Genomic DNA, 24915 nt, shown 5'->3' on the forward strand with positions numbered 1-24915 from the left:
ATCGATGCATGGCTTATGCAAAAACATGTAAGCATATGGATTTCAAGTTAGGATTCGGCCCATTATACTCAGTGGCAGCATCCCACCATGCATTTCACTTCATCATGGGGCTCTTTGACTTGCATATACACTCTAATGTACTCCTTCTGAGGGATCCTTAGGGGCAAAAGTGAGCAATAATTTGAGGTCCCAATGTGTGTAGCCTCTTCAAAGGAAATGTGAATGTTGTAAATGAAAGATAAATGTTGTTATATTTCATGGACACAAACAATGTTGTCAAAGAAAGAGACTAGAAGAGAAAGTCTTTAGGGGGCACCAGCGTGAAGTGTTTGTCACTGTTGCAGGTGAACGTCTGACATGGTACCTGCTCAGTCAGTCCATCGCTCTGTTTATCAGTCTTGTCATCCCTCTCCTGTCAGATCTGTCGTGACGGAACTTCTCTTTACAGTCTGACCTGAGGTGATCACAATGAGCGGAGGCTACAGAGCCTTCATAACTTGCTGCTTGACAGAGCAATCTAAGGGAGCTCTGTGTGTGACGTGGTCTGAATAACAGCAGACAGTCCCGAGACGGACATGCTGAATCTTCACAGTCTGAAAAAGCCTTAGAAACACAGGCCAGAACAGGTCTAGACTAGTCTACCAGGGATGTGGGGTCATCAGCGATTGGATCGTCTCAAACCAATCAGAGTATCAAGCCCACGTGTGTTCTGGCTCTGGCCCAACCCATCAGTTTCTGGACCAATCAGACGGCCCGAGTGTTCACATTCGGTGAAGGGTTGAGGAGGTACTCAGATCCAGACTCATTGCGGAAAAGAAACTAACCTCTGTGGCGGGTGTGGCGTAGCATTTGGACGGAGCGAGGAGTCTGGGTAGCAAGGCAATACTACTATGGCACTGACTTAGACTCCTAAATCTTGGACCTTACACTAGATGACTCTGCAGAAAACAGACTGTTTTGTTTATATAAGAATAGCATTGGAAAAAGCCCCTAAATCAAGTTTGGGCACCCACACAGCTTTTGTATTATGTATGTACGGTTGGAGTTTAAGAGCAGATCCTCTTGCGTTTGAAGGCTCCAGAGCTCCACTGAGTTGAACAATTGTGGTCACACTGCTTGCTTGGAGAGTAGCTCAGGCTGAAACTCCCATCTGGCCCTTGAGGGGCTGTGTGTGTGCTCGGGGGGGGGGGAGATCGGGATATGCGGGGGTGATGGTCCCATGACTCAGTTTTCCTCCCTGAACAATCCAGGTCCCAAGGGGCAGGAAAGTAGGACATGTTGCAGAGCAGCAGCAGTGCAGAGATGCCCATGTGTGGGCAGGCCATGCTGTCAGGCACACTTCCCCATCTCCAGATGCCCAGCACAGCATGCAGCTTCCATCTTCCATCTCACAAGACTTTGCTTGCATCCCAAATGGCACCCTATTCCATTCATAGTGCACCAATTATGATGGGCCCTGGTCAAAAGTAGTGCACTACATAGGGACTAGGGTGCCATTTGGGGTGCATGGTTAGTGTGCCTGCTAAACTTTGATGTTGATGAGAAGTTGACAACCATAGTGTGTAGAACCCTACTGAAATCAAACTAATATAACCGAAAATGTTCTTGGAGGTACGAAGCGGCAACATCTCATGATACGTTCAATACTGTTTGGCGTTGACTGTTTTGAAATGCTGTCTGGGTAGTTTAACGGATGGTTGAAATCCCCTCCTAAGGGCCCGTTACAGTGCATTACGTTGTATTCTACTCGATTCAGCCAATTCTATGCTCTGGTGATGGTGATAGGGCTGGGTCTGTCTGTGAGAAATGCTCTTGGTTTGCTTGGGTCTCTCATTTCCGTCTAAATTGCTGCTGTGTAATGACCTTATGTGTCTCGGGTGGGAAATGAGCGGGCTATTCCAGAGGCGGCAGTCATCTGCGGTGAGCGGGAGTTGAGATGGTGACAGCTCTTTTTCTTAGGGAGAAATAATTAGACAGTCAGAGAAACGGCAGGCTTTAAAAACTATAATGACTTTTTTTCGTCCGAGTCACTCAGCTTTCAATCTAAGTTATTAGCACAGAAAGAGTTGTAACTTTCCCTCTAATGATACCTTGCCTCGAGACATTAATCAGATTACGGAGAGTTGTTCCTACACTTATCGCCTTCGACACTGATTTCAGACGAGTGGCCTACACAACCATAGTGAGCTACCCTGACACGGGGGCTCGAAATTAAAATATATTTTCATCCGACACTGAAGCACTTAGCTGCTACCATTAGCGACAACAACGATTTTCTCCCCATGACCACATTTAACTATACAGGACAACAGTTTAAAACCGCCTTGCCTCCCATCCCTAGCCAGCACCACTCCAATCCATTAGCGCACTTCTGTCCCAAGGTCATGGTGACACTTTGAGCCCTTGGTGTCACCAAGTTACATCACCACGGCAACTGGTTAGGAAGCCCCAGTAGCCACTCGCTTTCATTTCAATACTGCCATACCCCCTACTCCAACCTATCCCAATCTAATGCATTATACTTGGCTACAGTCCCTCTCCATAATAAGACAAAGACAATTCCCAGTCATGAAAAATGCACAACATGCATAGCCTAACAACATGTAAAATGTTTAGAAGTTTATGCTCCATAGTGAATGGTATCCTAACCGCATCATGACAAGTCTTTTTTATAGCATAAAAGACCATTCCCAGTCATGGAAAATGCACAACATGCTAAACCTACAACATGTCTAGCACTTTAATCTCCTCAGCCCATGGTAAACACTAGCTAACCCCATAATGACAACAAAGTATTTTATAGGGTAGTTCTACCGTGTCTTGGCAGACAGAACCAGGGAGTGACGAGGCAGAGCTCAGACAGGAATTTAATCAAGCGTCAGGTGGGAATGGTGGATCTACAACAAAAGCAGCACTTATGTTAGCAAACTGGCGAGGTGTTGCTGCTTCCATTCTGCTTATGGCTCTATCCATCCAGTTTCCTTCATGCTGGGTCCCTGGGGAACAAGTTGTGGGAGAAGAAAAGTGGTCCACTTCGATCATATATAATTCAAAGTAGTGAAATTCTCCACGCTTACTCTTAAAAATTCAAGTTAAGCATTTTTGTATTTGTTTCGTAGCTGATCCATCGTGTGTTCAGCCACTCTGTTCCTCATTGAGGAATAGTCAGCTGGAATAGAACTATGATTCACTGGGCTTTAGTGGATGACAAATGAATTTGGGATAGATGTGTCAGGCTATTTGTCATGGCACAACACCAGTGCTGAAACAGTCATTGTCTGAGACAATCCTATAACACAGTCTGTAAAGGTTGTACAACATATTAACACCACCACTGTGTGCTTTTATTGTCTCTTATGAGGATATTTCTGTGCACCCACTTCGTCCACTTCTGTTGGCCGAGAAATTTGACTGTTGCGAAAGCCGCAGCTACTCTTACTGGGGTCAACACAGAACATGAAACATGACATAATACAGAACATTAATAGACAATAACAGCTCAAGGACAGAACTACATACATTTAAAAATGTCACATAGCCTACATACAGTATCAATACATACACACAAAATATCTAGCGCCAATAGGGGAGAGACGTTGTGCTGTGGGGTGATGCTTTATCTGTTTTTTGAAACAAGGTTTGCTGTTCATTTTAGCAATATGAGATGAAGGGAGTGCCATGCAATAATGGCTCTATATAATACTGTACACTTTCATGAATTTGTTCAAAAAATCTGGTGGCATGTCTGGTGGGGTAAGTGTGTGTGTCAGAGCTGTGCGTGAGTTGACTATGCAAACAATTTGGAATTTTCAACACATTAATGTTTCTTATAAAAACAAGAAGTGATGCAGTCAGTCTCTCCTCAACTCTTAGCCAAGAGAGACTGGCATGCATAGTATTTATATTTGCTCTCTGATTACAATAAAGAGCAAGATGTGCCGCTCTGTTCTGGACCAGCTGCAGCTTAACTAGGTCTTTCTTAGCAGCACTTGACCACATGGCTGGACAATAATCAAGATAAGACTAAACTAGAGCCTGCAGGACTTGCTTTGTGGAGTGTGGTGTCAAAAAAGCAGAACATCTCTTTATCACAGACAGACCTCTCCCCATCTTTACAACCATTGAACCTATATGTTTTGACCACGACAGTTTGTAATCTTAGGTAACACCAAGTAATTTAGTCTCCTCAACGTGTCAAACAGCCACAGCATTCATTACCAGATTCAGCTTAGGTCTAGAGCTTAGGGAATGATTTGTACTAAATACAATGCTCTTAGTTTTAGAGATGATCAGGACACATTTATTACTGGCGACCCATTCCTAAACCGACTGCAACTCCTTGTTAAGGGTTTCAGTGACTTCATTAGCTGTGGTTGCTGACATGTATATGGTTGAATCATCAGCATACATGGACACACAGGCTTTGTTTAATGTCAGTGGCATGTCATTGGTAAAAATATAAACAAGTAGGGGGCCAAGAGAACTGCCCTGCGGTACACCACACCTTACATTAGAGAAGCTAAAGAAGCTTCTATTTAAGAAAACCCTCTGAGTTTCATTAGATAGATGGCTCTGAATTCACAATATGGCAGAGGTTGAAAAGCCATAAAACATAAGTTCTCTCAACAACAGGTTATGGTCAATAATATCAAAGGCTTCACTGAAATCTAACAGTACAGCTCCCACAATTTTCTTATTATCCATTTCGTTCAACCAATCATCAGTCATTTACATCAGTGCAGTACATGTTGAGTGCCTATCTCTATAAGCATACTGAACGTCTGTTGTCAATTTGTCTACAAAGAAATGGAAATATTATTTGGTCCAACGCAATTTTTAGAACCAGTAAAGGCTGCTTTACCACTCTTGGGTAGTGGAATGACTTTCTCTTCCCTCCAAGCCTGAGGACAAACACTTTCCTCTAGACTCAGATTAAAGATATGACAGATAGGAGTGGCCATAGAGTTAGCTATCATCTTCAGTAGCCTTCAAATCTAAATTGTCAATGCCAAGACGTTTGTCATTATTCAGCGCTAAAAATGTTTCCACACACGAACTATACACAATTAAAAATGTCAATGCTTTTCTTTCATTATTAGTTTTTTAATGCATGAATATGATGGCTCACTGTTCGTTGTTGACATATCCTGCTTAAGTTTGGCCACTTTGCCAATTAATCATTCAAATAATTGGCAACGTCAAATGGTTTTGTGAAGAATAAGCCATCTGCTTCAATGAAAGATGGAGTTGAATTTGTCTTTCTGCCAATAATTTAATTTAAAGTACGCCAAAGTATTTTTCCCATCATTCTTTATATCATCGATCTTGGCTTCATAATACAGTTTCTTATTCTTTTTGTAAAGTTTAGTCACATCATTTTTCAAATTGCAGTAAGTCAGCGAGTCAGATGTGCTGCCAGACTTATTAGCCACTCTTTTTGCCTCATTTCTTTCAACCATACAGTTTCTCATTTCCTCATCAATCCATTGCGACTTAACAGCTCTAACAGTCAGTTTCTTAACAGGTGCATGTTTATCAATAATTGGAAGAAGCAGTTTCATAAATTCATCAAGTGCAACATCTGGATGCTCCTTATTAATCAGTTCAGACAAACAAATATTTTTACATCATCCACATAAGAGTTACAGCAAAAACTTTTGTATGATCTCTTATACACTATTTTAGGCCCAGCTTTTGGAACCTTGGTTCTCCTAGATATAGCCACTATATTGTGATCACTGCATCCAATGGGTACGGATACAGCTTTAGAGAAGAGTTCTACAGTATTAGTAAACATTTGATCAATACATGTGGATGATCTTGTTCCTGTAGTGCTTGTAAACACCCTGGTAAATTGATTAATAACCTGAACCAGATTACAGGCACTGGTTACAGCGAGAAGCTTCCTCTCGAGTGGACAGCTTGATGAAAACCAGTCAATATTCAAGTTCCAAAGAAAGTAGACCTCTCTGTTTACATCAAATACACTATCAAGCATTTCACACATATTATTTAGATACTGACTGTTAGCACTTGGTGGCTTATAGCAACAAATCAAAATAATAGGCTTTAGATATTGACTACTTCAATAACACTTGACATGAGATCTTCTCTAAGCATTACTGGGATATGGCTCTGAATATACAGTACCAGTCAAAAGTTTGGAAACACCTACTCATTCCAGGGTTTTATTTCTTTTTTACTATTTTATACATTGTAGAATAATAGTGAAGACATCAAAACTATGTAATAACACATATGGAATCATGTAGTATGTCACGCCCTGACCTTAGAGATCCTTTTTATGTCTCTATTTTGGTTGGTCAGGGCGTGAGTTGGGGTGGGCATTCTATGTTTTGTGTTCTATGTTTTCTATTTCTGTGTGTTTGGCCGGGTGTGGTTCTCAATCAGAGGCAGCTGTCTATCGTTGTCTCTGATTGAGAACCATACTTAGGTAGCCTTTTCCCACCTGTGTTTTGTGGGTAGTTGTTTTCTGTCTTTGTACCAGACAGGACTGTTTCGTTTCATTCTCTTTGTTATTTTGTTTAGTGTTCTGTTTTAATAAATCAACATGAACACTTACCACGTTGCGCTTTGGTCCGATGATTCCTCATCTTCAGACGACGAACGTTACATAGTAACCAAAAAAGTGTAAAACAAATCCAAATATATTTTATATTTGAGATTCTTCAAAGTAGCCACCGTTTGCCTTGGTGACAGCTTTGCATACTCTTGGCATTCTCTCAACCAGCTTCATGAGGTAGTCACCTGGAATGCATTTCAATTAACGGGTGTGCCTTGTTAAAAGATAATTTATGGAATTTTCCTTCATGCGTTTGAGCCAATCAGTTGTGTTGTGACAAGGTAGGGGTGGTATACAGAATAAAATCAAATTTTATTAGCCACATGCGCCGAATACAACAGGTGTAGACCTTACAGTGAAATGCTTACTTACGAGCCCCTAACCAACAATGCAGTACAAATAAGAATAAGAAATAAAAGTAACAAGAAATTAAAGAGCAGCAGTAAAATAACAATACTATATATAGGGGTGTACCGGTACAGGGTCAATGTGCGGGGGCACCGGTTAGTCGAGGTAATTGAGGTAATAAAGTGACTATGCATAGATGATAACAACAGAGAGTGGCAGTTGGGGGGAGGGATGCAATGCAAATAGTCTGGGTAGCCATTTGATTTGATTTTCAGGAGTCTTATGCCTTGGGGGTAGAAGCTGTTTAGAAGCCTCTTGGACCTAGACTTGGTGCTCTGGTACCGCTTGCCGTGCGGTAGCAGAGAGAACAGTCTATGACTAGTGTGGCTGGAGTCTTTGACACTTTTTAGGGCCTTCCTCTGACACCGCCTGGTATAGAGGTCCTGGATGGCAGGAAGCTTTGCCCCAGTGATGTACTGGGCCATACGCACTACCCTCTGTAGTGCCTTGCGGTCGGAGGCTGAAGCAATTGCCATACCAGGCAGTGGTGCAATCAGTCAGGATGCTCTCAATGGTGAAGCTGAGGAACCTTTTGAGGACCTGAGGACCCATGCCAAATATTTTCAGTCTCCTGAGGGGGAATAGGTTTTGCGTGCCCTCTTCATGGGTGTCTTGGTGTGCTTGGACCATGTTAGTTTGTTGGTGATGTGGACACCAAGGAACTTGAAGCTCTCAACCTGCTCCACTACAGCCCCGTCGATGAGAATGGGGGCATGCTTGGTCCTCCTTTTCCTGTAGTTCACAATCATCTCCTTTGTCTTGAAGATAGCCCTCTTTGGTAAAAAACCAAGTTCATATTATGGCAAGAACAGCTCAAATAAGCAAAGATAAACGACAGTCTATCATTACTTTAAGACACGAAGGTCAGTCAATCTGGAAAACTTCAAGAATTTTGAATGTTTCTTCAAGTGCAGTCGCAAAAACCATCAAGCGCTATGATGAAACTGGCTCTCATGAGGACCGCCACAGGAAAGGAAGACCCAGAGTTTCCTCTGCTGCAGTGGATAAGTTCATTAGAGTTACCAGCCTCAGAAATCGGCAATTAATTGCACCTTAGATTGCAGCCAAAATAAATGTTTCACAGAGTTCAAGTAAACAGACACACCTCAATATCAACTGTTCAGAGGAGGCTGTGTGAATCAGGCCTTCATGGTCGGATTGCTGCAAAGAAACCACTACTAAAGGACACCAATAATAAGAAGAGATTGCTTGGGCCAAGAAACACGAGCAATGGACATTAGACCGGTGGAAATCTGTCCTTTGGTCTGAGGAGTCCAAATGTGAGATTTTTGGTTCCAACCGCCGTGTCTTTGTGAGACACAGAGTAGGTGAACGGATGATCTCCGCATGTGTGGTTCCCACCGTGAAGCATGGAGGAGGAGGTGCGATGGTGTGGGGGTGCTTTGCTGGTGTCACTGTCAGTGATTTATTTAGATTTCAAGGCACACTTAACCAGCATGGCTACCACAGCATTCTGCACCGATACGACATCCCATCTGGTTTGCACTTAGTGGAACTATCAGGCGGTGTAAGGGCTAATTGACCAAGAAGGATGGAAGGCTGCATCAGATGACCTGGCCTCCACAATCACCCGCAGAGTGAAGGAAAAGCAGCCAACAAGTGCTAAGCATATGTGGGAACTCATTCCAGACTGTTGGAAAAGCATTCCAGGTGACTACCTCATGAAGCTGGTTGTGAGAATGCCAAGAGTGTGCAAAGCTGTCATCAAGACAAAGGGTGGCTACTTTGAAGAATCAAAAATATATTTGATTTGTTTAACACTTTTTTGGTTACTTCATGATGCCACATGTTATTTCATAGTTTTGATGTCTTCACTATTATTCTACAATAAAGAGAATAATAAAAATAAAGAAAAACCCTGTGTCCAAACTTATGATTGGTACTATATATAGCAACACCTCCCCCATAAGCATTCCTGTCTTTTCTATAGATGTTATATCCTTGTACTGCGGCTGTTGTACTGCGGCTACTGCTGTATCATCAAAGCAATTTTCTAAGTGAGTCTCAGAATTGGCTAATATATGAACGTTATCTGATGTTAGCAAGTTATTGATTCCATGAACCATATTTCTGAGGCTACATATATCAATATGGGCTATTTTCAGTCCTTTCCTGGGTAGCTTCTCAGAGATAGACACAATATGGAAAAGAACAAAGAAAGAGAAAAACGACAACATACACTTAGCAGTCCATTAATCAGTTGGTGTGTGTAAGTGTGTTTGTGTGTAAGTGTGCTGTGGGGTTGAAGCTACAAATCTATAGGCTTGGCTCTCTCATCCCTTTCAGGCTTTTGGGAGGGAGGGTGAACAATGAACAACAACCTCAGAAAATTGACGACTATCGGCCTGTGCCTGTCACCTGGGCTGGAGGTGGGTTTTCCAGTCCCGTTGGCGTGCTCCAACTCAATCTTCCTGTGGTCCATCTTCAGTTTCTCCGAGATCATTTTACTCACTTTGTCCTCAGACTCCGTCGAGGTCATGTGGAGATTCTGCACTTCCATCTACAACAACGTTGTTCCGCCTCGACTGTCCTTCGAGATAATCTGATTTCTCCGTCATTGTTATCACGGATTCACATACAGAACTAATGTTCTCTCTCAAATGCTTACAGATTGTTGTCATCTTGCCCTTTTCATGTTTAAACTCACCGAGCAGACCCTGGGAGAACTGCAAACTGGTCAGATTATGTTATTAGTTGACTCCACCAGTATTTGGACACAACAATTTAAGCTATTTCCTTGTTGTTGTAACAACTGCTTATTATAATGGCGGCATAATAATGGCTGTCATGCTCCCCCTGCATCCTTAGGCTTTGAATAGCTCTCAATTTAGACCCAAGGGGCAGCTGAACACGGCCCAGCTCCTGTCACCTTTCCAAATGTGAATATTCTCTAGAGTTTGAGTCAATACAAACTCGTCACCTTAGATGATTGGGTTGGCTGCATAGACACACTTACAAATATGTGACAACAATGTAATGAATGGAAGGCCGTGGACTAAGATGTTTTTCATTTTCTTCCCAGGTTGCATTTCACCTCCAGCCTTACAGAGGGCGGAGCGACCACAGTGTCCATGACAACATCAAGTATATCGTCGACAGGTAGGTGTTGTCTTTGTTTAGAATAACTTTAAACTGAAGTGGACACAAAGTAAAACCTTGTTGAACTTTCTTGTTGAAACAGTAGTTTTCAGACAACATAGACCCTTTTAAAGGACTGAGACACAGTTCACTTCAAATCAAATTCTATTGGTTGTATACACACGTTTAGCAGATGTTATTGCGGGTGTAGCAAAATGCTTGTGTTCCTAGCTCCAACAGTGCAGTAATATCTAACAATACACACAAATCTAAAAGTAAAAGGATGGAATTAAGAAATATAGAAATATTAGGATGAGCAATGTCGGAGTGTGTGTGTAATATATATATATATGCACACACACACACACACACACACACACACACACACACACACACACACACACACACACACACACACACACACACACACACACACACACACACACACACACACACACACACACACACACACACACACACACATACTCAGCTAGAAAAGAAATGTCCTCTCACTGTCAACTGCGTTTATTTTCAGCAAACTTAACATGTGTAAATATTTGTATGAACATGCCAGTTCTTGCTGTGAGATGTTACCCCACTCTTCCACCAAGGCACCTGCAAGTTCCCGGACATTTCTGGGGGGGAATGGCCCTAGCCCTCACCCTCTGATCCAACAGGTGCCAGACGTGCTCAATGGGATTGAGATCCGTGCTCTTCGCTGGCCATGACAGAACACTGGCATTCCAGTCTTGCAGGAAATCACGTACAGAATGAGCAGTATGGCTGGTGGCATTGTCATGCTGGAGGGTCATGTCAGGATGAGCCTGCAGGAAGGGTACCACATGAGGGAGGAGGATGTCTTCCCTGTAACGCACAGCGTTGAGATTGCCAGCAATGACAACAAGCTCAGTCCGATGATGCTGTGACACACCGCCCCAGACCATGACGGACCCTCCACCTCGATCCCGCTCCAGAGTACAGGCCTCGGTGTAACGCTCATTCCTTCAACGATAACTGCGAATCCGACCATCACCCCTGGTGAGACAAAACCGCGACTCATCAGTGAAGAGTACTTTTTGCCAGTCCTGTCTGGTCCAGCGACGGTGGGTTTGTGCCCATAGGCGACGTTGTTGCAGGTGATGTCTGGTGAGGACCTGCCTTACACCAGGCCTACAAGCCCTCAGTCCTGCCTCTCTCAGCCTATTGCGGACAGTCTGAGCACTGATGGAAGGATTGTGCATTCCTGGTGTAACTTGGGCAGTTGTTCTTGCCATCCTGTACCTGTCCCGCAGGTGTGATGTTCGGATGTACCGATCCTGTGCAAGTGTTCTTACACGTGGTGTGCCACTGCGAGGACGATCAGCTGTCCGTCCTGTCTCCCTGTAGCTCTGTCTTAGGCGTCTCACAGTACGGACATTGCAATTTATTGCCCTGGCCACATCTGCAGTCCTCAAGCCTCCTTCCAGCATGCCTAAGGCACGTTCACGCAGATGAGCAGGGACCCTGGGCATCTTTCTTTTGGTGTTTTTCAGAGTCAGTAGGAAGGCCTCTTTAGTGTCCTAAGTTTTCATAACTGTGACCTTAATTGCCTACCGTCTGTAAGCTGTTAGTGTCTTAACGACCGTTCCACAGGTGCATGTTCATGAATTGTTTATGGTTCATTGAACAAGCATGGGAAACAGTGTTTAAACCGTTTACAATGAAGATCTGTGACGTTATTTGGATTTTTACAAATTATCTTTGAAAGACAGGGTCCTGAAAAAGGGACATTTCTTTTTTTGCTGAGTTATACTGTATATACACAGAGTTGAAGTCAGAAGTTTACATACACCGTAGCCAAATAAACTGAGTTTAAACGTTTCACAATTCCTGACATTTAATCCTAGTACAAATTCCCTGTCTTAGGTCAGTTAGGATCACCGCTTTAAGAATGTGAAATGTCAGAATAATAGTAGAGAGAAGGATTTATTTCAGCTTTTATTTATTTTAATACATTCCCAGTGGGTCAGAAGTTTACATACACTCAATTAGTATTTGGTAGCATTGCCTTCAAATTGTTTAACCTGGGTCAAACGTTTTGGGTAGCCTTCCACAAGCTTCCCACAATAAGTTGGGTGAATTTTGGCCCATTCCTCTTGACAGAGCTGGTGTAACTGAGTCAGGTTTGTAGGCCTCCTTGCTCGCACACGCTTTTTCAGTTCTGCCCACAAAAGTTCTATAGGACTGAGGTCAGGGCTCTGTGATGGCTACTCCAATACCTTGACTTTGTGGTCCTTAAGCCATTTTGCCACAACTTTGGAAGCATGCTTGGGGTCATTGTCTAGTTGGAAAACCCATTTGCGACCAAGCTTTAACTTCCTGACTGATGTCTTGAAATGTTGCTTTAATTTTCCTTTCTCATGGTGCCATCTATTTTGTGAAGTGCACCAGTCCCTCCTGCAGCAAAGCACCCCCACAACATGATGCTGCTACCCCCGAGCTTCACCCCCTTTTTCCTCCAAACATAACGATCGTCATTATGGCCAAACAGTTCTATTTTTGTTTAATCAGAACAGAGGACATTTCTCCAAAAAGTACGATCTTTGTCCCCATGTGCAGTTGTAAACTGTAGTTTGGCTTTTTTATGGCGGTTTTGGAGCAGTGGCTTCTTCATTGCTGAGCGACCTTTCAGGTTATGTCGACATAGGACTCGTTTTACTGTGGATATAGATACTTTTGTAACTGTTTCTTGCAGCATCTTCACTAGGTCCTTTGCTGTTGTTCTGGGATTGATTTGCACTTTTCGCACCAAAGTACGTTCATCTCTAGGAGACAGAACACGTCTCCTTCCTGAGCGGTATGACAGCTGCGTTGTCCCATGGTGTTTATACTTCGGTACTATTGTTTGTACAGATGAACATGGGACCTTCAGGCATTTGGAAATTGCTCCCAAGGATGAACCAGACTTGTGGAGGTCTACAATTTATTTTCTGAGGTCTTGGCTGATTTCTTTTGATTTTCCAATGATGTCAAGCAAAGAGTTTGAAGGTAGGCCTTGAAATACATCCACACGTACACCTCCAATTGACTCAAATTATGTCAATTAGCCTATCAGAAGCTTCTAAAGCCATGACATAATTTTCTGGAATTTTCCAAGCTGTTTAAAAAGGCACAGTCAACTTAGTGTATGTAAACTTCTGACCCACTGGAATTGTGATACAGTGAATTATAAGTGAAATAATCTGTCTGTAAACAATTGTCGGAAAAATTACTTGTCATGCACAAAGTAATGTCCTAACCGACTTGCCAAAACTATAGTTTGTTAACAAGAAATTTGTGGAGTGGTTGAAAAACGAGTTTTAATGACTCCAACCTAAGTGTATGTAAACTTCCGACTTCCACTGTACGCACACACACACACACACACACACACACACACACACACACACACACACACACACACACACACACACACACACACACACAATGGGATGTATAGACCAGTGACGCCTATAAATCCCATTTTTTCATGAGCATGGCCTTATTTCTATTACAGCATATTGGATTCATATTCCATTCACCCAGTTCATTGTAACAGTGATAGGTTTAGGCTACTACATGACACTCAGATATTCCCTATACGGATCATGAGGTTGCTACAACCTAGCCTTTGAATGAAAGTTTACAACGTAGGTGCACACAGGTTGAGACAAGTTTGTAATCAAAGTGACCGCCTTGCACACTCTTGCCTGCACCCAGCTGATATAGTTTGTAATCATTAGTCTAACAGTTGCAAACGAGAGTTTCCATTGGACAAATTCAGGCATGTTTATCCCCATTTTTGTTCCGTTTGCTAGTGACAGTGATAAGTTCAGGGCAGGGTACTGGGTGGAGTCTAGCTAGTGATGGCTATTTAACAGTCTGATGGCCTTGAGATAGAAGCTGTTATTCAGTCTCTCGGTCCTAGCTTTGACGCACCTGTACTGACCTCGCCTTCTAGATGGTAGCAGGGTGAACAGGCCGTGGCTCGGTGGCTGAGGTCCTTGATGATCTTCTTGGCCTTCCTGTGACACCGGGTGCTGTAGATGTCCTGAAGAGCAGGCAGTGTGGTTCCGGTGATGCGTTGGGCTGCGGACGGTGCAGTTGTCATACCAGGCGGTGATACAGCCTGACAGGATGCTCTCAATTGTGCATCTGTAAAAGTTTGTGAGGGTCTTTGGGGCGAAGTCAAATGTATTCAGCCTCCTGAGGTTGAAGAGACAGCGTTGCACCTTCACCACACAGTGATGTATATGCCGAGGAACTTGAAGCTTTTAACATTCTCCAATGCGGCCCCATCGATGTGGATGGGGGCGTGCTCCATCTGCCGTCTCCTGAATGCTAGATAACATGTATATAAATCTAGTATGTGCTTCCTATCTTATTAGGTTACTTCTAGGTAATTTTTTCCATGCAAATATTCAAATCTGTACCAATAATCTCCTGTCCATTTATTTGTGTTTGAAGGTACGGGGACCACGGAGCCTTCTACAAGTTCACCTCTAGCACGGGGAATATTCTGCCTCTGTTCTACATTTATGACTCGTATCTGACGCCGCCCGAGAACTGGTCCGACCTGCTCCACCCCACGGGCTCCCACAGCCTGCGAGGCACGGCGTACGACAGTGTCTTCATCGCCCTCATTGTGGAGGAGCGCCACAAGCACGACATCCTTGCCGGTGGTTTCGATGGCATGTACACGTACTTCGCCTCCAACGGGTTTTCTTTTGGTTCGTCCCACCAGAACTGGATCGCGGTCAAGGCGTTCTGCGACGGTAACAACCTGTTATTTATACCTAGCGCCGGGCCGGGCTACATCGACACCGCGGTCAGACCATGGAACAACCACAACACGCGCAACCGCGTCAACGGCCGCTACTACGAGACGGCCTTGCAGGCAGCGCTGAACGTGCGGCCCGAGATCGTCACTATAACGTCGTTCAACGAGTGGCACGAGGGCACACAGATCGAGAGGGCTGTGCCAAAAAAGACGGTGACCAGGTTGTATTTGGATTACCAGCCGCACCAACCTGAACACTACCTGGAGCTCACCAGGAGGTGGGTAGAGCAGTTCAACAAGGAGAAAGAGACATGGCTCATGTGAACTGGCACTGTGTGTGTGAAAGAGAGAGAAAAAGCATGAGTGACTGTAGAGGTTTATGAATGTGTGAGAGACAAGTGCGTGGGAATTGGACTGGCGGAAAAAAAAGAGAACAGGGAGAAATCCTCTTGATTTTACTTTTTTGTTGGCGAAAAATTGCATTATGTGGTAGATTTGGCATATTCTACAGTTGACACTTATGTGCAACAATAAGCTCCCCATCCTGCTTGCCATATCTCTGCCCTGGATTTTGTCTACTGATAACCTCCAGACAACCCCCATCCCTGCTACAAGCATGGATTGACACGTCAATAGTCCAATATACAGTACACTCTGTCCTACTTTGACAAACCACTGCCCAATGTAACCATCTGTTTGAAACAATGCACCCTGGCATGACTTTCCTGTCTGCACAATCCTTTTAAGTTTTAAAATGATAATTCCAATAAAATAGACCGGGTGACATTTCTAGGATTTGACTTTCATCCCCAAGCCATCTCTTCGTTGGAAAGTATGAGAGAATAAAGAACAGGAGAGAGAAAGGGCTTGTGGAGCTGGACGATTATTTTTTCCTCTTCATTAAGTATAGTCTTTTCTCTTCACTCAAAGCAAGTGTGCTCGGTGCCAAGTAAAGGGGTATTTCCTGTGTGGCTTAACAAGGATGTGGAGCTCAAAGATGTCGGGTGAAGCTGTCCCCTAGAAGTTGATCTTGGGTCAGTTTTACATTTGCCCCACTAATGGCTAAGGTTTAGATTGTGGGAGCTGATCCTAGATCGGTACCGAAGGAAACTTAGTTACCGATATAAACCAAAGTGTAAGGGAAAACGGCATGGTTGACCACCAAATGGTTTAATGTCAGTGCACTAGGGAGAGTAAGTGGTTTCACAGAGATGTTGGGGTATCGGAGCATGTGATTGCAGCCAAACCAACTCAGCCAAGAGGAAACGCCATGTCCACAGCAGTTTCCGTTTATCTGAAGACAGAAAAACAACCAACACCACCAGAGAGAAACTACATTCAACGAATTTCATATTTTAAGTCGAGCACAATTACCAGTTTTAATAAATGCAATCTGTTCAAAACAAGTTTTTCAGATTCATTCAACATTACAGTTGGGACATTGTCCGTTAAAATAATTTGACATTTTATAGAAATAAACTGTCACTCGTGTGCAGGCAATGTAAATGTATAGTCAGGCCAGGCTGGGTACTGGAATATGAATGATAAATTCAGTGTGTATGACCTATTTGTACCTAGGCTTACTGAAATCTTGCTGTCCATTACTAAAATGTAAACCGACAATTTAGGAATAAAAGGATGTGCCCTCTGACTTATCTTTAAAACAAAGACTATCCATTCTGTGAGGGAAAAAAAACAACTTACAGCTGCAGTGTTGTGAGCCATTGCGAGTTAACTCAAGTCACCTGATCCAGCTTGGCAGTCCACGCAGCCACTGTTAATCATTCTCTAACAAACTAGCAGGGGAAGGGAAAAGGGGACACCTACTAAGTTGCACAACAAAATGCATTCAACCAAATTTCGTCTTCCACATTTAACCCAACCCCTCTGAATCAGAGGTGTACCGGGGAGCAGTAGATTTTGGGGATTAACTGTCTTGCTCAAGGGCAGAACAGCAGATTTTTCCACCTTGCCGGCTCAGGGTTTTCAAAACAGCGACCTCTCGGGTTACTGGCCCAACGCTCTTAACCACTAGGCTACCTCAATGTATATGCATTGCTGAATACTGACCATCTACATTCCCAACATGTGAGAAGACACCAAAAAAAGCAATTGAGAGTTCTGTTGACGGGAGCTTCTGCAGTAGTTTATCCACCACACTGACATTAAACCAGTGCTACAGGCGAGGAGAGAAAACCAACACAAGCGATCATGATCAGCATAATGCATGCCATTTATTCTCAACAACATACTCTCATTGGTCCATTATACAAACCAGTAATCAGGTACTCATAACCATCAAGCAATAATACACTAGATCACAGCTAACAGGCTGCGTTTACACAGGCAGCCCAATTCTAATATTTTCCCCCCACCCATTGGTCTGACCAATCACATGAGATCTTTTCACAGCTGATCAGATTGGTCAAAAGACCAATTTGTTAAAAAAATATATAAAAATTGGGCTGCCTGTGTAAATGCAGCCTTACTCTGAAATTGGTGTTAAACCATGTTAAATAAATTCTCCATGAAAATAAAATGCATTTAAACAATGTTCACATCCCTGAAACTCCAGAATCAGTTCATAAAACACACAGGCTTGATTTAGAAATGCATGAAAAAAAACACTTGAAATAACTCATAGTAGCTTTGCTTAACCTAGCCATAGCTCAAAATGACAGTAACAGGGTAGAACTCCAACCGTTACTCTGTGCCAAGTCTGCCATTTTAACCCACTAGAGAGGAGGCAAGAGTGGGGTCTTCTGTTGGGTGTAAGCATGCTTGAATAAAACAACCTAGTTTCCACACTATAAAGTCAATTTGTAAAGCAAAGACTGAGTTAAGTGCCTTGGGTTTTCCCATAGAAACAAGAATGCCTGGACAACTAATAACCCAGAAAGACGAAACAAATCCCTTAAGTAAAACCCAGAGCTTTCCACAATAGCCTGCAATGTGCAAAAGGGCCATCCTTCCTTCAGAAAGATGAGCGATTTCGATTTCGTCACTCGCCTCAGCGTTGCAGGCATTGCCATCATTCAGAGTTGCATTTGGCCACGGTAAGCACATGTTCTTGCTGGTTGTACGTTTCAGCATGTGGTATGAATTTGGAGGGGGCAAACCTCACTGATCCCCTGTGTCTTCTGACAGTCCATATTTGTGCTCCAGCACATCAACTGTGGAAGAGAAGGCACTGAAAGAAAAGAGTAGGGGGTTATCACTTCCACTATACTGTATGTTTAAACTACTACTCACAAAATGTGCTCATGTACTTTTAACTTGGATAAATTAACAAAACGGAATTACCTGAACATAACTTGATTGAAATGTATTAGTCAGTGGCCTGTGATCTGCTAAGCAGGCCAGTATCACTACTCACCAGCCAGGTCTGATGATGCGGTATTTGCCGAGCACCGATAGGTCGACCACTGTTGACCCCAACCGACTCTTGTCTCCTATTGGTCCGCCATCCACCACCACTGCTAACCGGGGCCACAGATCCTGGAACTCCTGTGGAGAAAATCCCTGTATAACTATTTTGCCAAAGCCCTTCTAAGCATCAGTGAAAAATGATGCACTGACAAACCTTGGTTGGTTGTAGATGATGCAGTCCCACCTCCCCTCCAGTTCATGTTATAAAAACAGTTCTCACACACACACGGTGGGTTCTCACACACGGTGGGTTCTCACACACACACACGGTGGGTTCTCACACACACACACACACGGTGGGTTCTCACACACACACACACACGGTGGGTTCTCACACACACACACACACGGTGGGTTCTCACACACACACACACACGGTGGGTTCTCACACACACACACGGTGGGTTCTCACACACAAACACGGTGGGTTCTCACACACAAACACGGTGGGTTCTCACACACAAACACGGTGGGTTCTCACACACAAACACGGTGGGTTCTCACACACACACGGTGGGTTCTCACACACACACGGTGGGTTCTCACACACACACGGTGGGTTCTCACACACACACACGGTGGGTTCTCACACACACACACGGTGGGTTCTCACACACACACACGGTGGGTTCTCACACACACACACGGTGGGTTCTCACACACACACACGGTGGGTTGTCTCTACATACATGTATAGCCACAGTGCTGGAGTGTGAGCTGATGTTGGCGCTGGTGAGGGCAAGAGGTTCCCCACACATCTGGCAGAGGCGTCTCATGAAGGCATGGTCCGGGATGCGCACTCCTACTAACTGGAAGGAACAGGTAAACACATCATCAACAGCCCAATACATGCAATAAATAACTTACGAAGTGCCAGACCAAAATCTAGCATGCAGAAAAGCAACACACATTTTTAAATTGAGTGGTTTATGAATTATAGTATAATTTGTCATCTTTTAGGGGCAGTGAATTGTCCGTGTCTGTGTAATGGTCCGTGTCTATGGAAGTCTTACCGGAGTGAAGGGATTGAGGTCAGTGTTGAGTACTTCAGCTCGTTCCAGAACTAGAGTGACAGGGCCAGGCAACAGTTCCCCTATCAGCTCTTCCTTGACTGACACCTTACAGTACCTGCCACCATAAGTAAAAGGTCAAAATAGAACATTTAGGCTAGGTTGCAATATTGCCTTTTTCACATTATAGGGCCGACCCAAACCTTACTGTGCTGGCACCGATATTTTCACTTGGTCCTTTCCAGCAAGGTAGATTTGATCAACTACGGTGGATGCGTAACAAGGCCAGTCCAGCTCAGCTTGGCTCTATAGTGTGAGTCAGGCATGTTGCAAGACATTGAGACATAAGAACAATTATATTTATATTTAACACCATCAATGCACGCTTACTTGTAAATGTCTTTGATTTCTCCAACACAAATGGCCAGTGGTTTCTGACCCTTACGTCCTTTGATGTCATACACCTTTTTGATGGCATTGGAATTCTGAGCCAAGCAAGCCAGCCCATATATTGTGTCCGTCGGCACAGCCACAACTTGCCCATCCTTCAGTGCCTTCACTGTTGAATTCAGGATTTCAGCACCATCTACACTTCAAAAGCAAACCATTAGGAATGAAAGGTCTTATGCAAACAGCTTACATTGATTGGTGTATGATCTCATGTCATCACGAGTAGACATTCAACAACCTCCCCCACAACAGAACGTGGCTAATGCAAAGCATTTGACAAAAAGTCTTAAGATTTATTTATTGCAGAATACATTAAAAAAAATATGTTTAAATGTAACCTTTATTTAACCAGGCAAGTCAGTTAAGAACAAATTCTTATTTACAATGACGGCCTACACCAGCCAACGCTGGGCCAATTGTGCGCCACCCTATGGGACTCCCAATCAAGGCCGGATGTGATTTAGCCTGGATTCGAACCAAGGACTGTAGTGATGACTCTTGCACTGAGATGCAGTGACTTAGACCACTGCGCCACTCGGGAATTAATAAATCATGCATGTGTGTTATATTAAACAGAGGGAGTAAAATGTAGGCAAGCAATAAACATTTCTCTACAACTACTAGTCGAATAAGACATGGGAGAGATGACGAACTTTGGCAAAGAGATTTATTTATAGACTAATACACTTGAAACAAATATCCAAACCTAAAACATGACTAGTGCCTCCTCCGCGATCAAACCGACATAAAAAATAAAATGAAACACAGCCTAACGTGATCAGAAATCTCAACAAGCAAGCAAGTCGCAGCAGCAAAGAATTGAGTGCGTGCGCGTTCACGGGGGGGGGCACACAACACCGGTTTGGGTACGATGTAACACGTGCACTTAGATGAAACCATGAGAATAAGATAGTTAGCTTCTCATATATTCTCATATGTACAATCATGACCTCTATTCAACTTAGAATATTTTCATTGTAGAACTTTGGCGTTTGAATGGTGACATATTGAACCTACCTTGCAGTCTTTCCTCACACTGGGCAGATGGTCCATTCACGACGGACTGCGGTGACAAGCGAAGCATTTTAGTCATCAGTTCTTTGCACCTAGCTCTTTCGTCTCGGGTCGCTAAGGCTGACTTATAAACCCGTCTTAATATCATGAAGTAAGAACTAAACTTAAAGGTATTCATAGAAAGTGTTGGTGCTACATGCTGTGTCGGCTGATGACATAACATTGACCGTTTTCCGGGTAACGCCCTCAAAACAATGACACGCATTTCCTTAAAGTGAAAGCACACAGCGTTGCTAAACGTTTATAAAATTAGTTAAATTAGTATAAACAAGGTCAAAATGTGCTTTGTAATTTGTATAACAAGTGGCTGATATTCATCCAAACTAATAACAAAATAGTACGGTACATGCCCATTACATCAAATGAACAAGGATAACTTCAGTTATTCAACTTGTACAATGCCTCCAATCAATTACTAATTAGTACAACTATATCACGTGTAACCGACAAGTGTACAGGCCAGGGGTTTTCAAGAGAAACAAAAAATACGTCTGTTCCAGGTAACAGTTTACTACACAAATACCCATATATCTGTTTAGTTGTTTAATTGTAATGTAATTTACATTGTAAATAATATGGTGAGGGCTCAAGCTCCCCAAAATGATGAATACAGACTCTTTAAACACACAGGTTGGCAATGGGACTTTAATTTATTCTTCAAAAAGTACCTCTAATTGGAGGTAGTAAACTGAAGGTATCCAGACACTTCATCTCAATAAAATTCATAACCTTATTTATGGTCAACTACATTTATGTGCTTTACTGAATTATGAGGTTTTACATTCTATTGGTCTCTGGTTAGTAGGGTGACAACTTCATTTTATTACCAAAAAGTCAACTCCTTGTTTTGGTCAGCGCAGTTACTTGAAGACCTCCAAGACCAGTTGGTCTCCCTGAAGGAACAGATGGATCTCTGCAACACTGTTCTGAAGGACTTGGTGGACCTGCGGGGTATTTTAAGGATATGTTTCTCCATGCTTCAAACTCTGAAAAATGTGTCAACCACCAAACCGAAGTATCTCTCTGAACCCCACAGGAGAAGAACCTTAGTGATGGATCATTCCCTGCTCCGAAGTGACTTTTACTCATGGTGGAAATGTGTATCATTTTGTATGTCAATAAAAACTATCATGGATCATCTAACTTATTTGCTTGGGCAAAAATGGGAGACACGTCCGATAAGATTTCATTAGTATTATATTGCTCTCAATTCAAAAAGTAATTGCTTTATTATACAATACTACTTCATACAAAACAAGCGTAAGCAAACCAATTTCACATGATACGTTCTTTTAAAAATAGAAACCCTTCACTTCTCACTCTTTGGGTGTTGAAGACAGTCCTCTGGAAGCTTTAAGTTTCCCCCTCATTTTACACATGCTCAAATAATCATGTGTACTTAACTATGAACAGAATTCCAAAATACAAACGGTGCTTTTTCCAAACAACTGCCAGTGTTTTGCACCTATGAACTCACCATTCTAAGCATCTGACCATTGGCTACAAAAAAATCCCCATTTCAGCTGTTATTTGCCTGACAATTTAACCTAAAGGTTAAGTAAAATGTATTCCATAAAGGCTGAACATGAGACTCAACCCTTGTTTAAACAGCTCTACTGGGGTCAGAACCATGGTTACGTTTACATTTTAGTAATGTAGTAAACACTTTTATCCAGAGCATTTAGGGTTAAGTGCCTTGCTCATTGGCACAGACAGATTTTTCACCTGGTTGGCTTGGGGATTCGATTCAGCGACCTTCCGGTTATTGGCCCAACACTCTTAACCGCTAGGCTACCTGCTGCTCTGGCCACTGTGGAGCTGGTGCGAGATAAGTGTCTGAAAACGTACCTCTGGGATATTCTACTGTACTCAATTTTACCTTTACACAGATCCATAGAGAAGATTGAAATACTGCTAGTTTTCCCTGAAAACTATAATTTTTGTGCTCCTGCTAGCTAGCAGTATTCACCGTAGCCATTTTGGAATGGCAGTGTCAGCCAATCAGCTAGCTTCTTTGTTCAATGTGACTTGCTCTTGGTCATCACTAGCTGCTACAGACATAGACCCTGCCATTTCTCTTCTCAAAATGTGGTTTTAAACCTAATCACACTGCCAACCTTAAATTAAGAAAAGCACATTTTTGTTTTCATGAATTCAGTCATAAACCCCACCTATTTCTTCCATTTCTCTCCCCAAAATGTAATTTTAAACCTAACCTTAACCGCACTGCTAATCTTATGCCTAACCCTTTCCTTAAATTAAGAAAGCTTGTTTTCATGACGTTTTACAATATAGCCAATTTTGACTTTGTGGTTGTGGTAACTAGTGGATATCTGTGCTATTCCATAATGGCTGCTGTGGCTACTGCTAGCTAGCATGAGGATGAAAAGGGCAATTTTTTTTGGAGTACAGTGGCATATCCCATCCCTGCATTGAGGTACGTTTTCCCACCCATATCTCGTGCTGGCTCCAGTGTCTTAATGTAACCAAGATTGCGTTTTGAGCCTAGTGCAGCTCGGTGTAAACAAGCATAACAGTAGGGTCAGTATCTTCTAGCAAAGGTAGAACCAGCACTTTCAATTCTAACAATTGGTCTAAACTGTTAAATTGGGTTAACAAATCGGGTCCAAATTTGTATCACCCTTACAGATTAACGTAAAGTTAATTGAGATGACTTGAGCAAAAATAGCACATACAGTATGAGAACACAAGAAAAGATGCTTGTTTTTCACCCAAAACTTTTAAAAAGATGCAACGTACAACATTTGACACAAATAATTCTTACAACAGAATCATATTGTAGTAATTTTTCCCGAAGCAAATCCAGTTAGTGTTTAACCAGGTAACTCACATGGGAGGCAAAACAAGTACATGTAAAAATGACACGATTCAATATTCAATGGAAAGCAATGGGGGTAAAATAAAAATAAAAATTTCAATGCCCAGGCTCACAGCCCCACCTCAAACATGATACATCACACATAATAAATTGGACCTTCACATAAAATGGATGATCATGGTGATCAAAATAGGATGCCAAGTTGGTCATACCGCTAAGTTGAATACTGAAAGATTGGTGAGCAAAATTGGTTACGTACATGGAGCTTCGCAAATGAGAAAGTTGAGCCTTCAAAGTTGACATTAGCAAACCTGAATATTGATTTAACAGAATTACTTGGACCAAGACATTGACGTAAAAGGTTGGTCATGACTTTTGTTGCATTTTGTACTTTAAGGAATACTGCAGTCAAATCATTGCATAGATATTTTCTTTAAAAAAGGTATGCATCGAATTGGATGTGAACATCTTGAGGGCAGTAAGAGAGTGGGTCAGGGTTCATATTTACAATACATCAAGTTATTGACCAGCATTGTGAGGGGGAATACCTATACCGAACAAAATATTAATGCAACATGTAAAGTGTTGGTCCCTTGTTTCATGAAAATAAATAAAAGATCCAAGAAATGTTCCATACGCCCAAAATGCTTCTCTCTAATTTCATGCATAAATTTGTTTTACATCCCTCTTAGTGAGCATTTCTCCTTTGCCAAGAGAATCCATACACCTGACAGGTGTGGCATATCAAGAAGCCAACTAAAAAGCATGATCATTATGCTGGGCACATGATGTCAAGTTTTGAGGGAGCGTGCAATTGGCATGCTGACTGCAGAAATGTCCACCAGAGCTGTTGCCAGAGAATTGAATGTTCATTTCTCTACCATAAGCCACATCCATCGTTTTAGAGAATTTGGCAATACGTCCAACTGCAGGCCACGTGTTACCACGCCAGCCCAGGACCTCCACATCCAACTCCTTCACCTGTGGGATTGTCGGAGACCAGCCACCGAGACAGCTGATGAAACTGATGATTATTTAGGTCTGTAATAAAGCCCTTTTGTTGGGAAAAACTCATTCTGATTGGCTGGGCCTGGCTCCCCAGTGGGTGGGCCTATGCCCTCCCAGGCCCACCCATGTGAAATCCATAGATTAGGGCCTAATGAATTTATTTCAAATATACTGATTTCCTTTTCTGAACTAACTCCGTAAAATCTTTCAAAAATGG

The 24915-nt window shown here is 42.8% G+C and overlaps 2 protein-coding genes across 2 annotated transcripts in view; one reads left to right on the forward strand and one right to left on the reverse strand.

Moving 5' to 3' along the window:
* LOC120030826 (glycoprotein endo-alpha-1,2-mannosidase-like protein) overlaps positions 1 to 15212 on the forward strand; it is a 28444-nt gene extending 13232 nt beyond the window's left edge. The window contains exons 3-4 of the mRNA XM_038976287.1: positions 10035 to 10111; positions 14576 to 15212. Of these exons, the coding sequence (XP_038832215.1) occupies positions 10035 to 10111; positions 14576 to 15212 (714 nt within the window). The remainder of the gene's footprint in view (positions 1 to 10034; positions 10112 to 14575) is intronic.
* A 1895-nt stretch (positions 15213 to 17107) lies between these two features.
* On the reverse strand, positions 17108 to 21013 carry yrdc (yrdC N(6)-threonylcarbamoyltransferase domain containing). Its single transcript, XM_038976774.1, has 6 exons — positions 20795 to 21013; positions 19718 to 19913; positions 19331 to 19445; positions 19007 to 19126; positions 18265 to 18395; positions 17108 to 18078 (listed from the first exon to the last, which is right to left on the reverse strand). The coding sequence occupies exons 1-6, from the start codon at positions 20967 to 20969 to the stop codon at positions 18009 to 18011; spliced, it is 807 nt and encodes a 268-aa protein (XP_038832702.1). The 5' UTR covers positions 20970 to 21013; the 3' UTR covers positions 17108 to 18008.
* Between the last annotated feature and the right edge of the window lie 3902 nt (positions 21014 to 24915).

The sequence above is a fragment of the Salvelinus namaycush genome, chromosome 37 (assembly GCF_016432855.1).
Source record: "Salvelinus namaycush isolate Seneca chromosome 37, SaNama_1.0, whole genome shotgun sequence".
In the NCBI taxonomy this organism is placed as follows: domain Eukaryota; kingdom Metazoa; phylum Chordata; class Actinopteri; order Salmoniformes; family Salmonidae; genus Salvelinus; species Salvelinus namaycush.

What these genes read in the sequence shown, in the direction of transcription:
- yrdc (XM_038976774.1), bottom strand. Translation starts at nt 20,969, where the DNA reads ATGAATACCTTTAAGTTTAGTTCTTACTTCATGATATTAAGACGGGTT. An exon ending in GAAATCAAAGACATTTACAA is followed by an intron (nt 19,446 to 19,717) that starts GTAAGCGTGCAT and finishes TTATGGTGGCAG; the next exon opens with GTACTGTAAGGTGTCAGTCA. An exon ending in CGCATCATCAGACCTGGCTG is followed by an intron (nt 18,079 to 18,264) that starts GTGAGTAGTGAT and finishes CTTTTCTTTCAG; the next exon opens with TGCCTTCTCTTCCACAGTTG.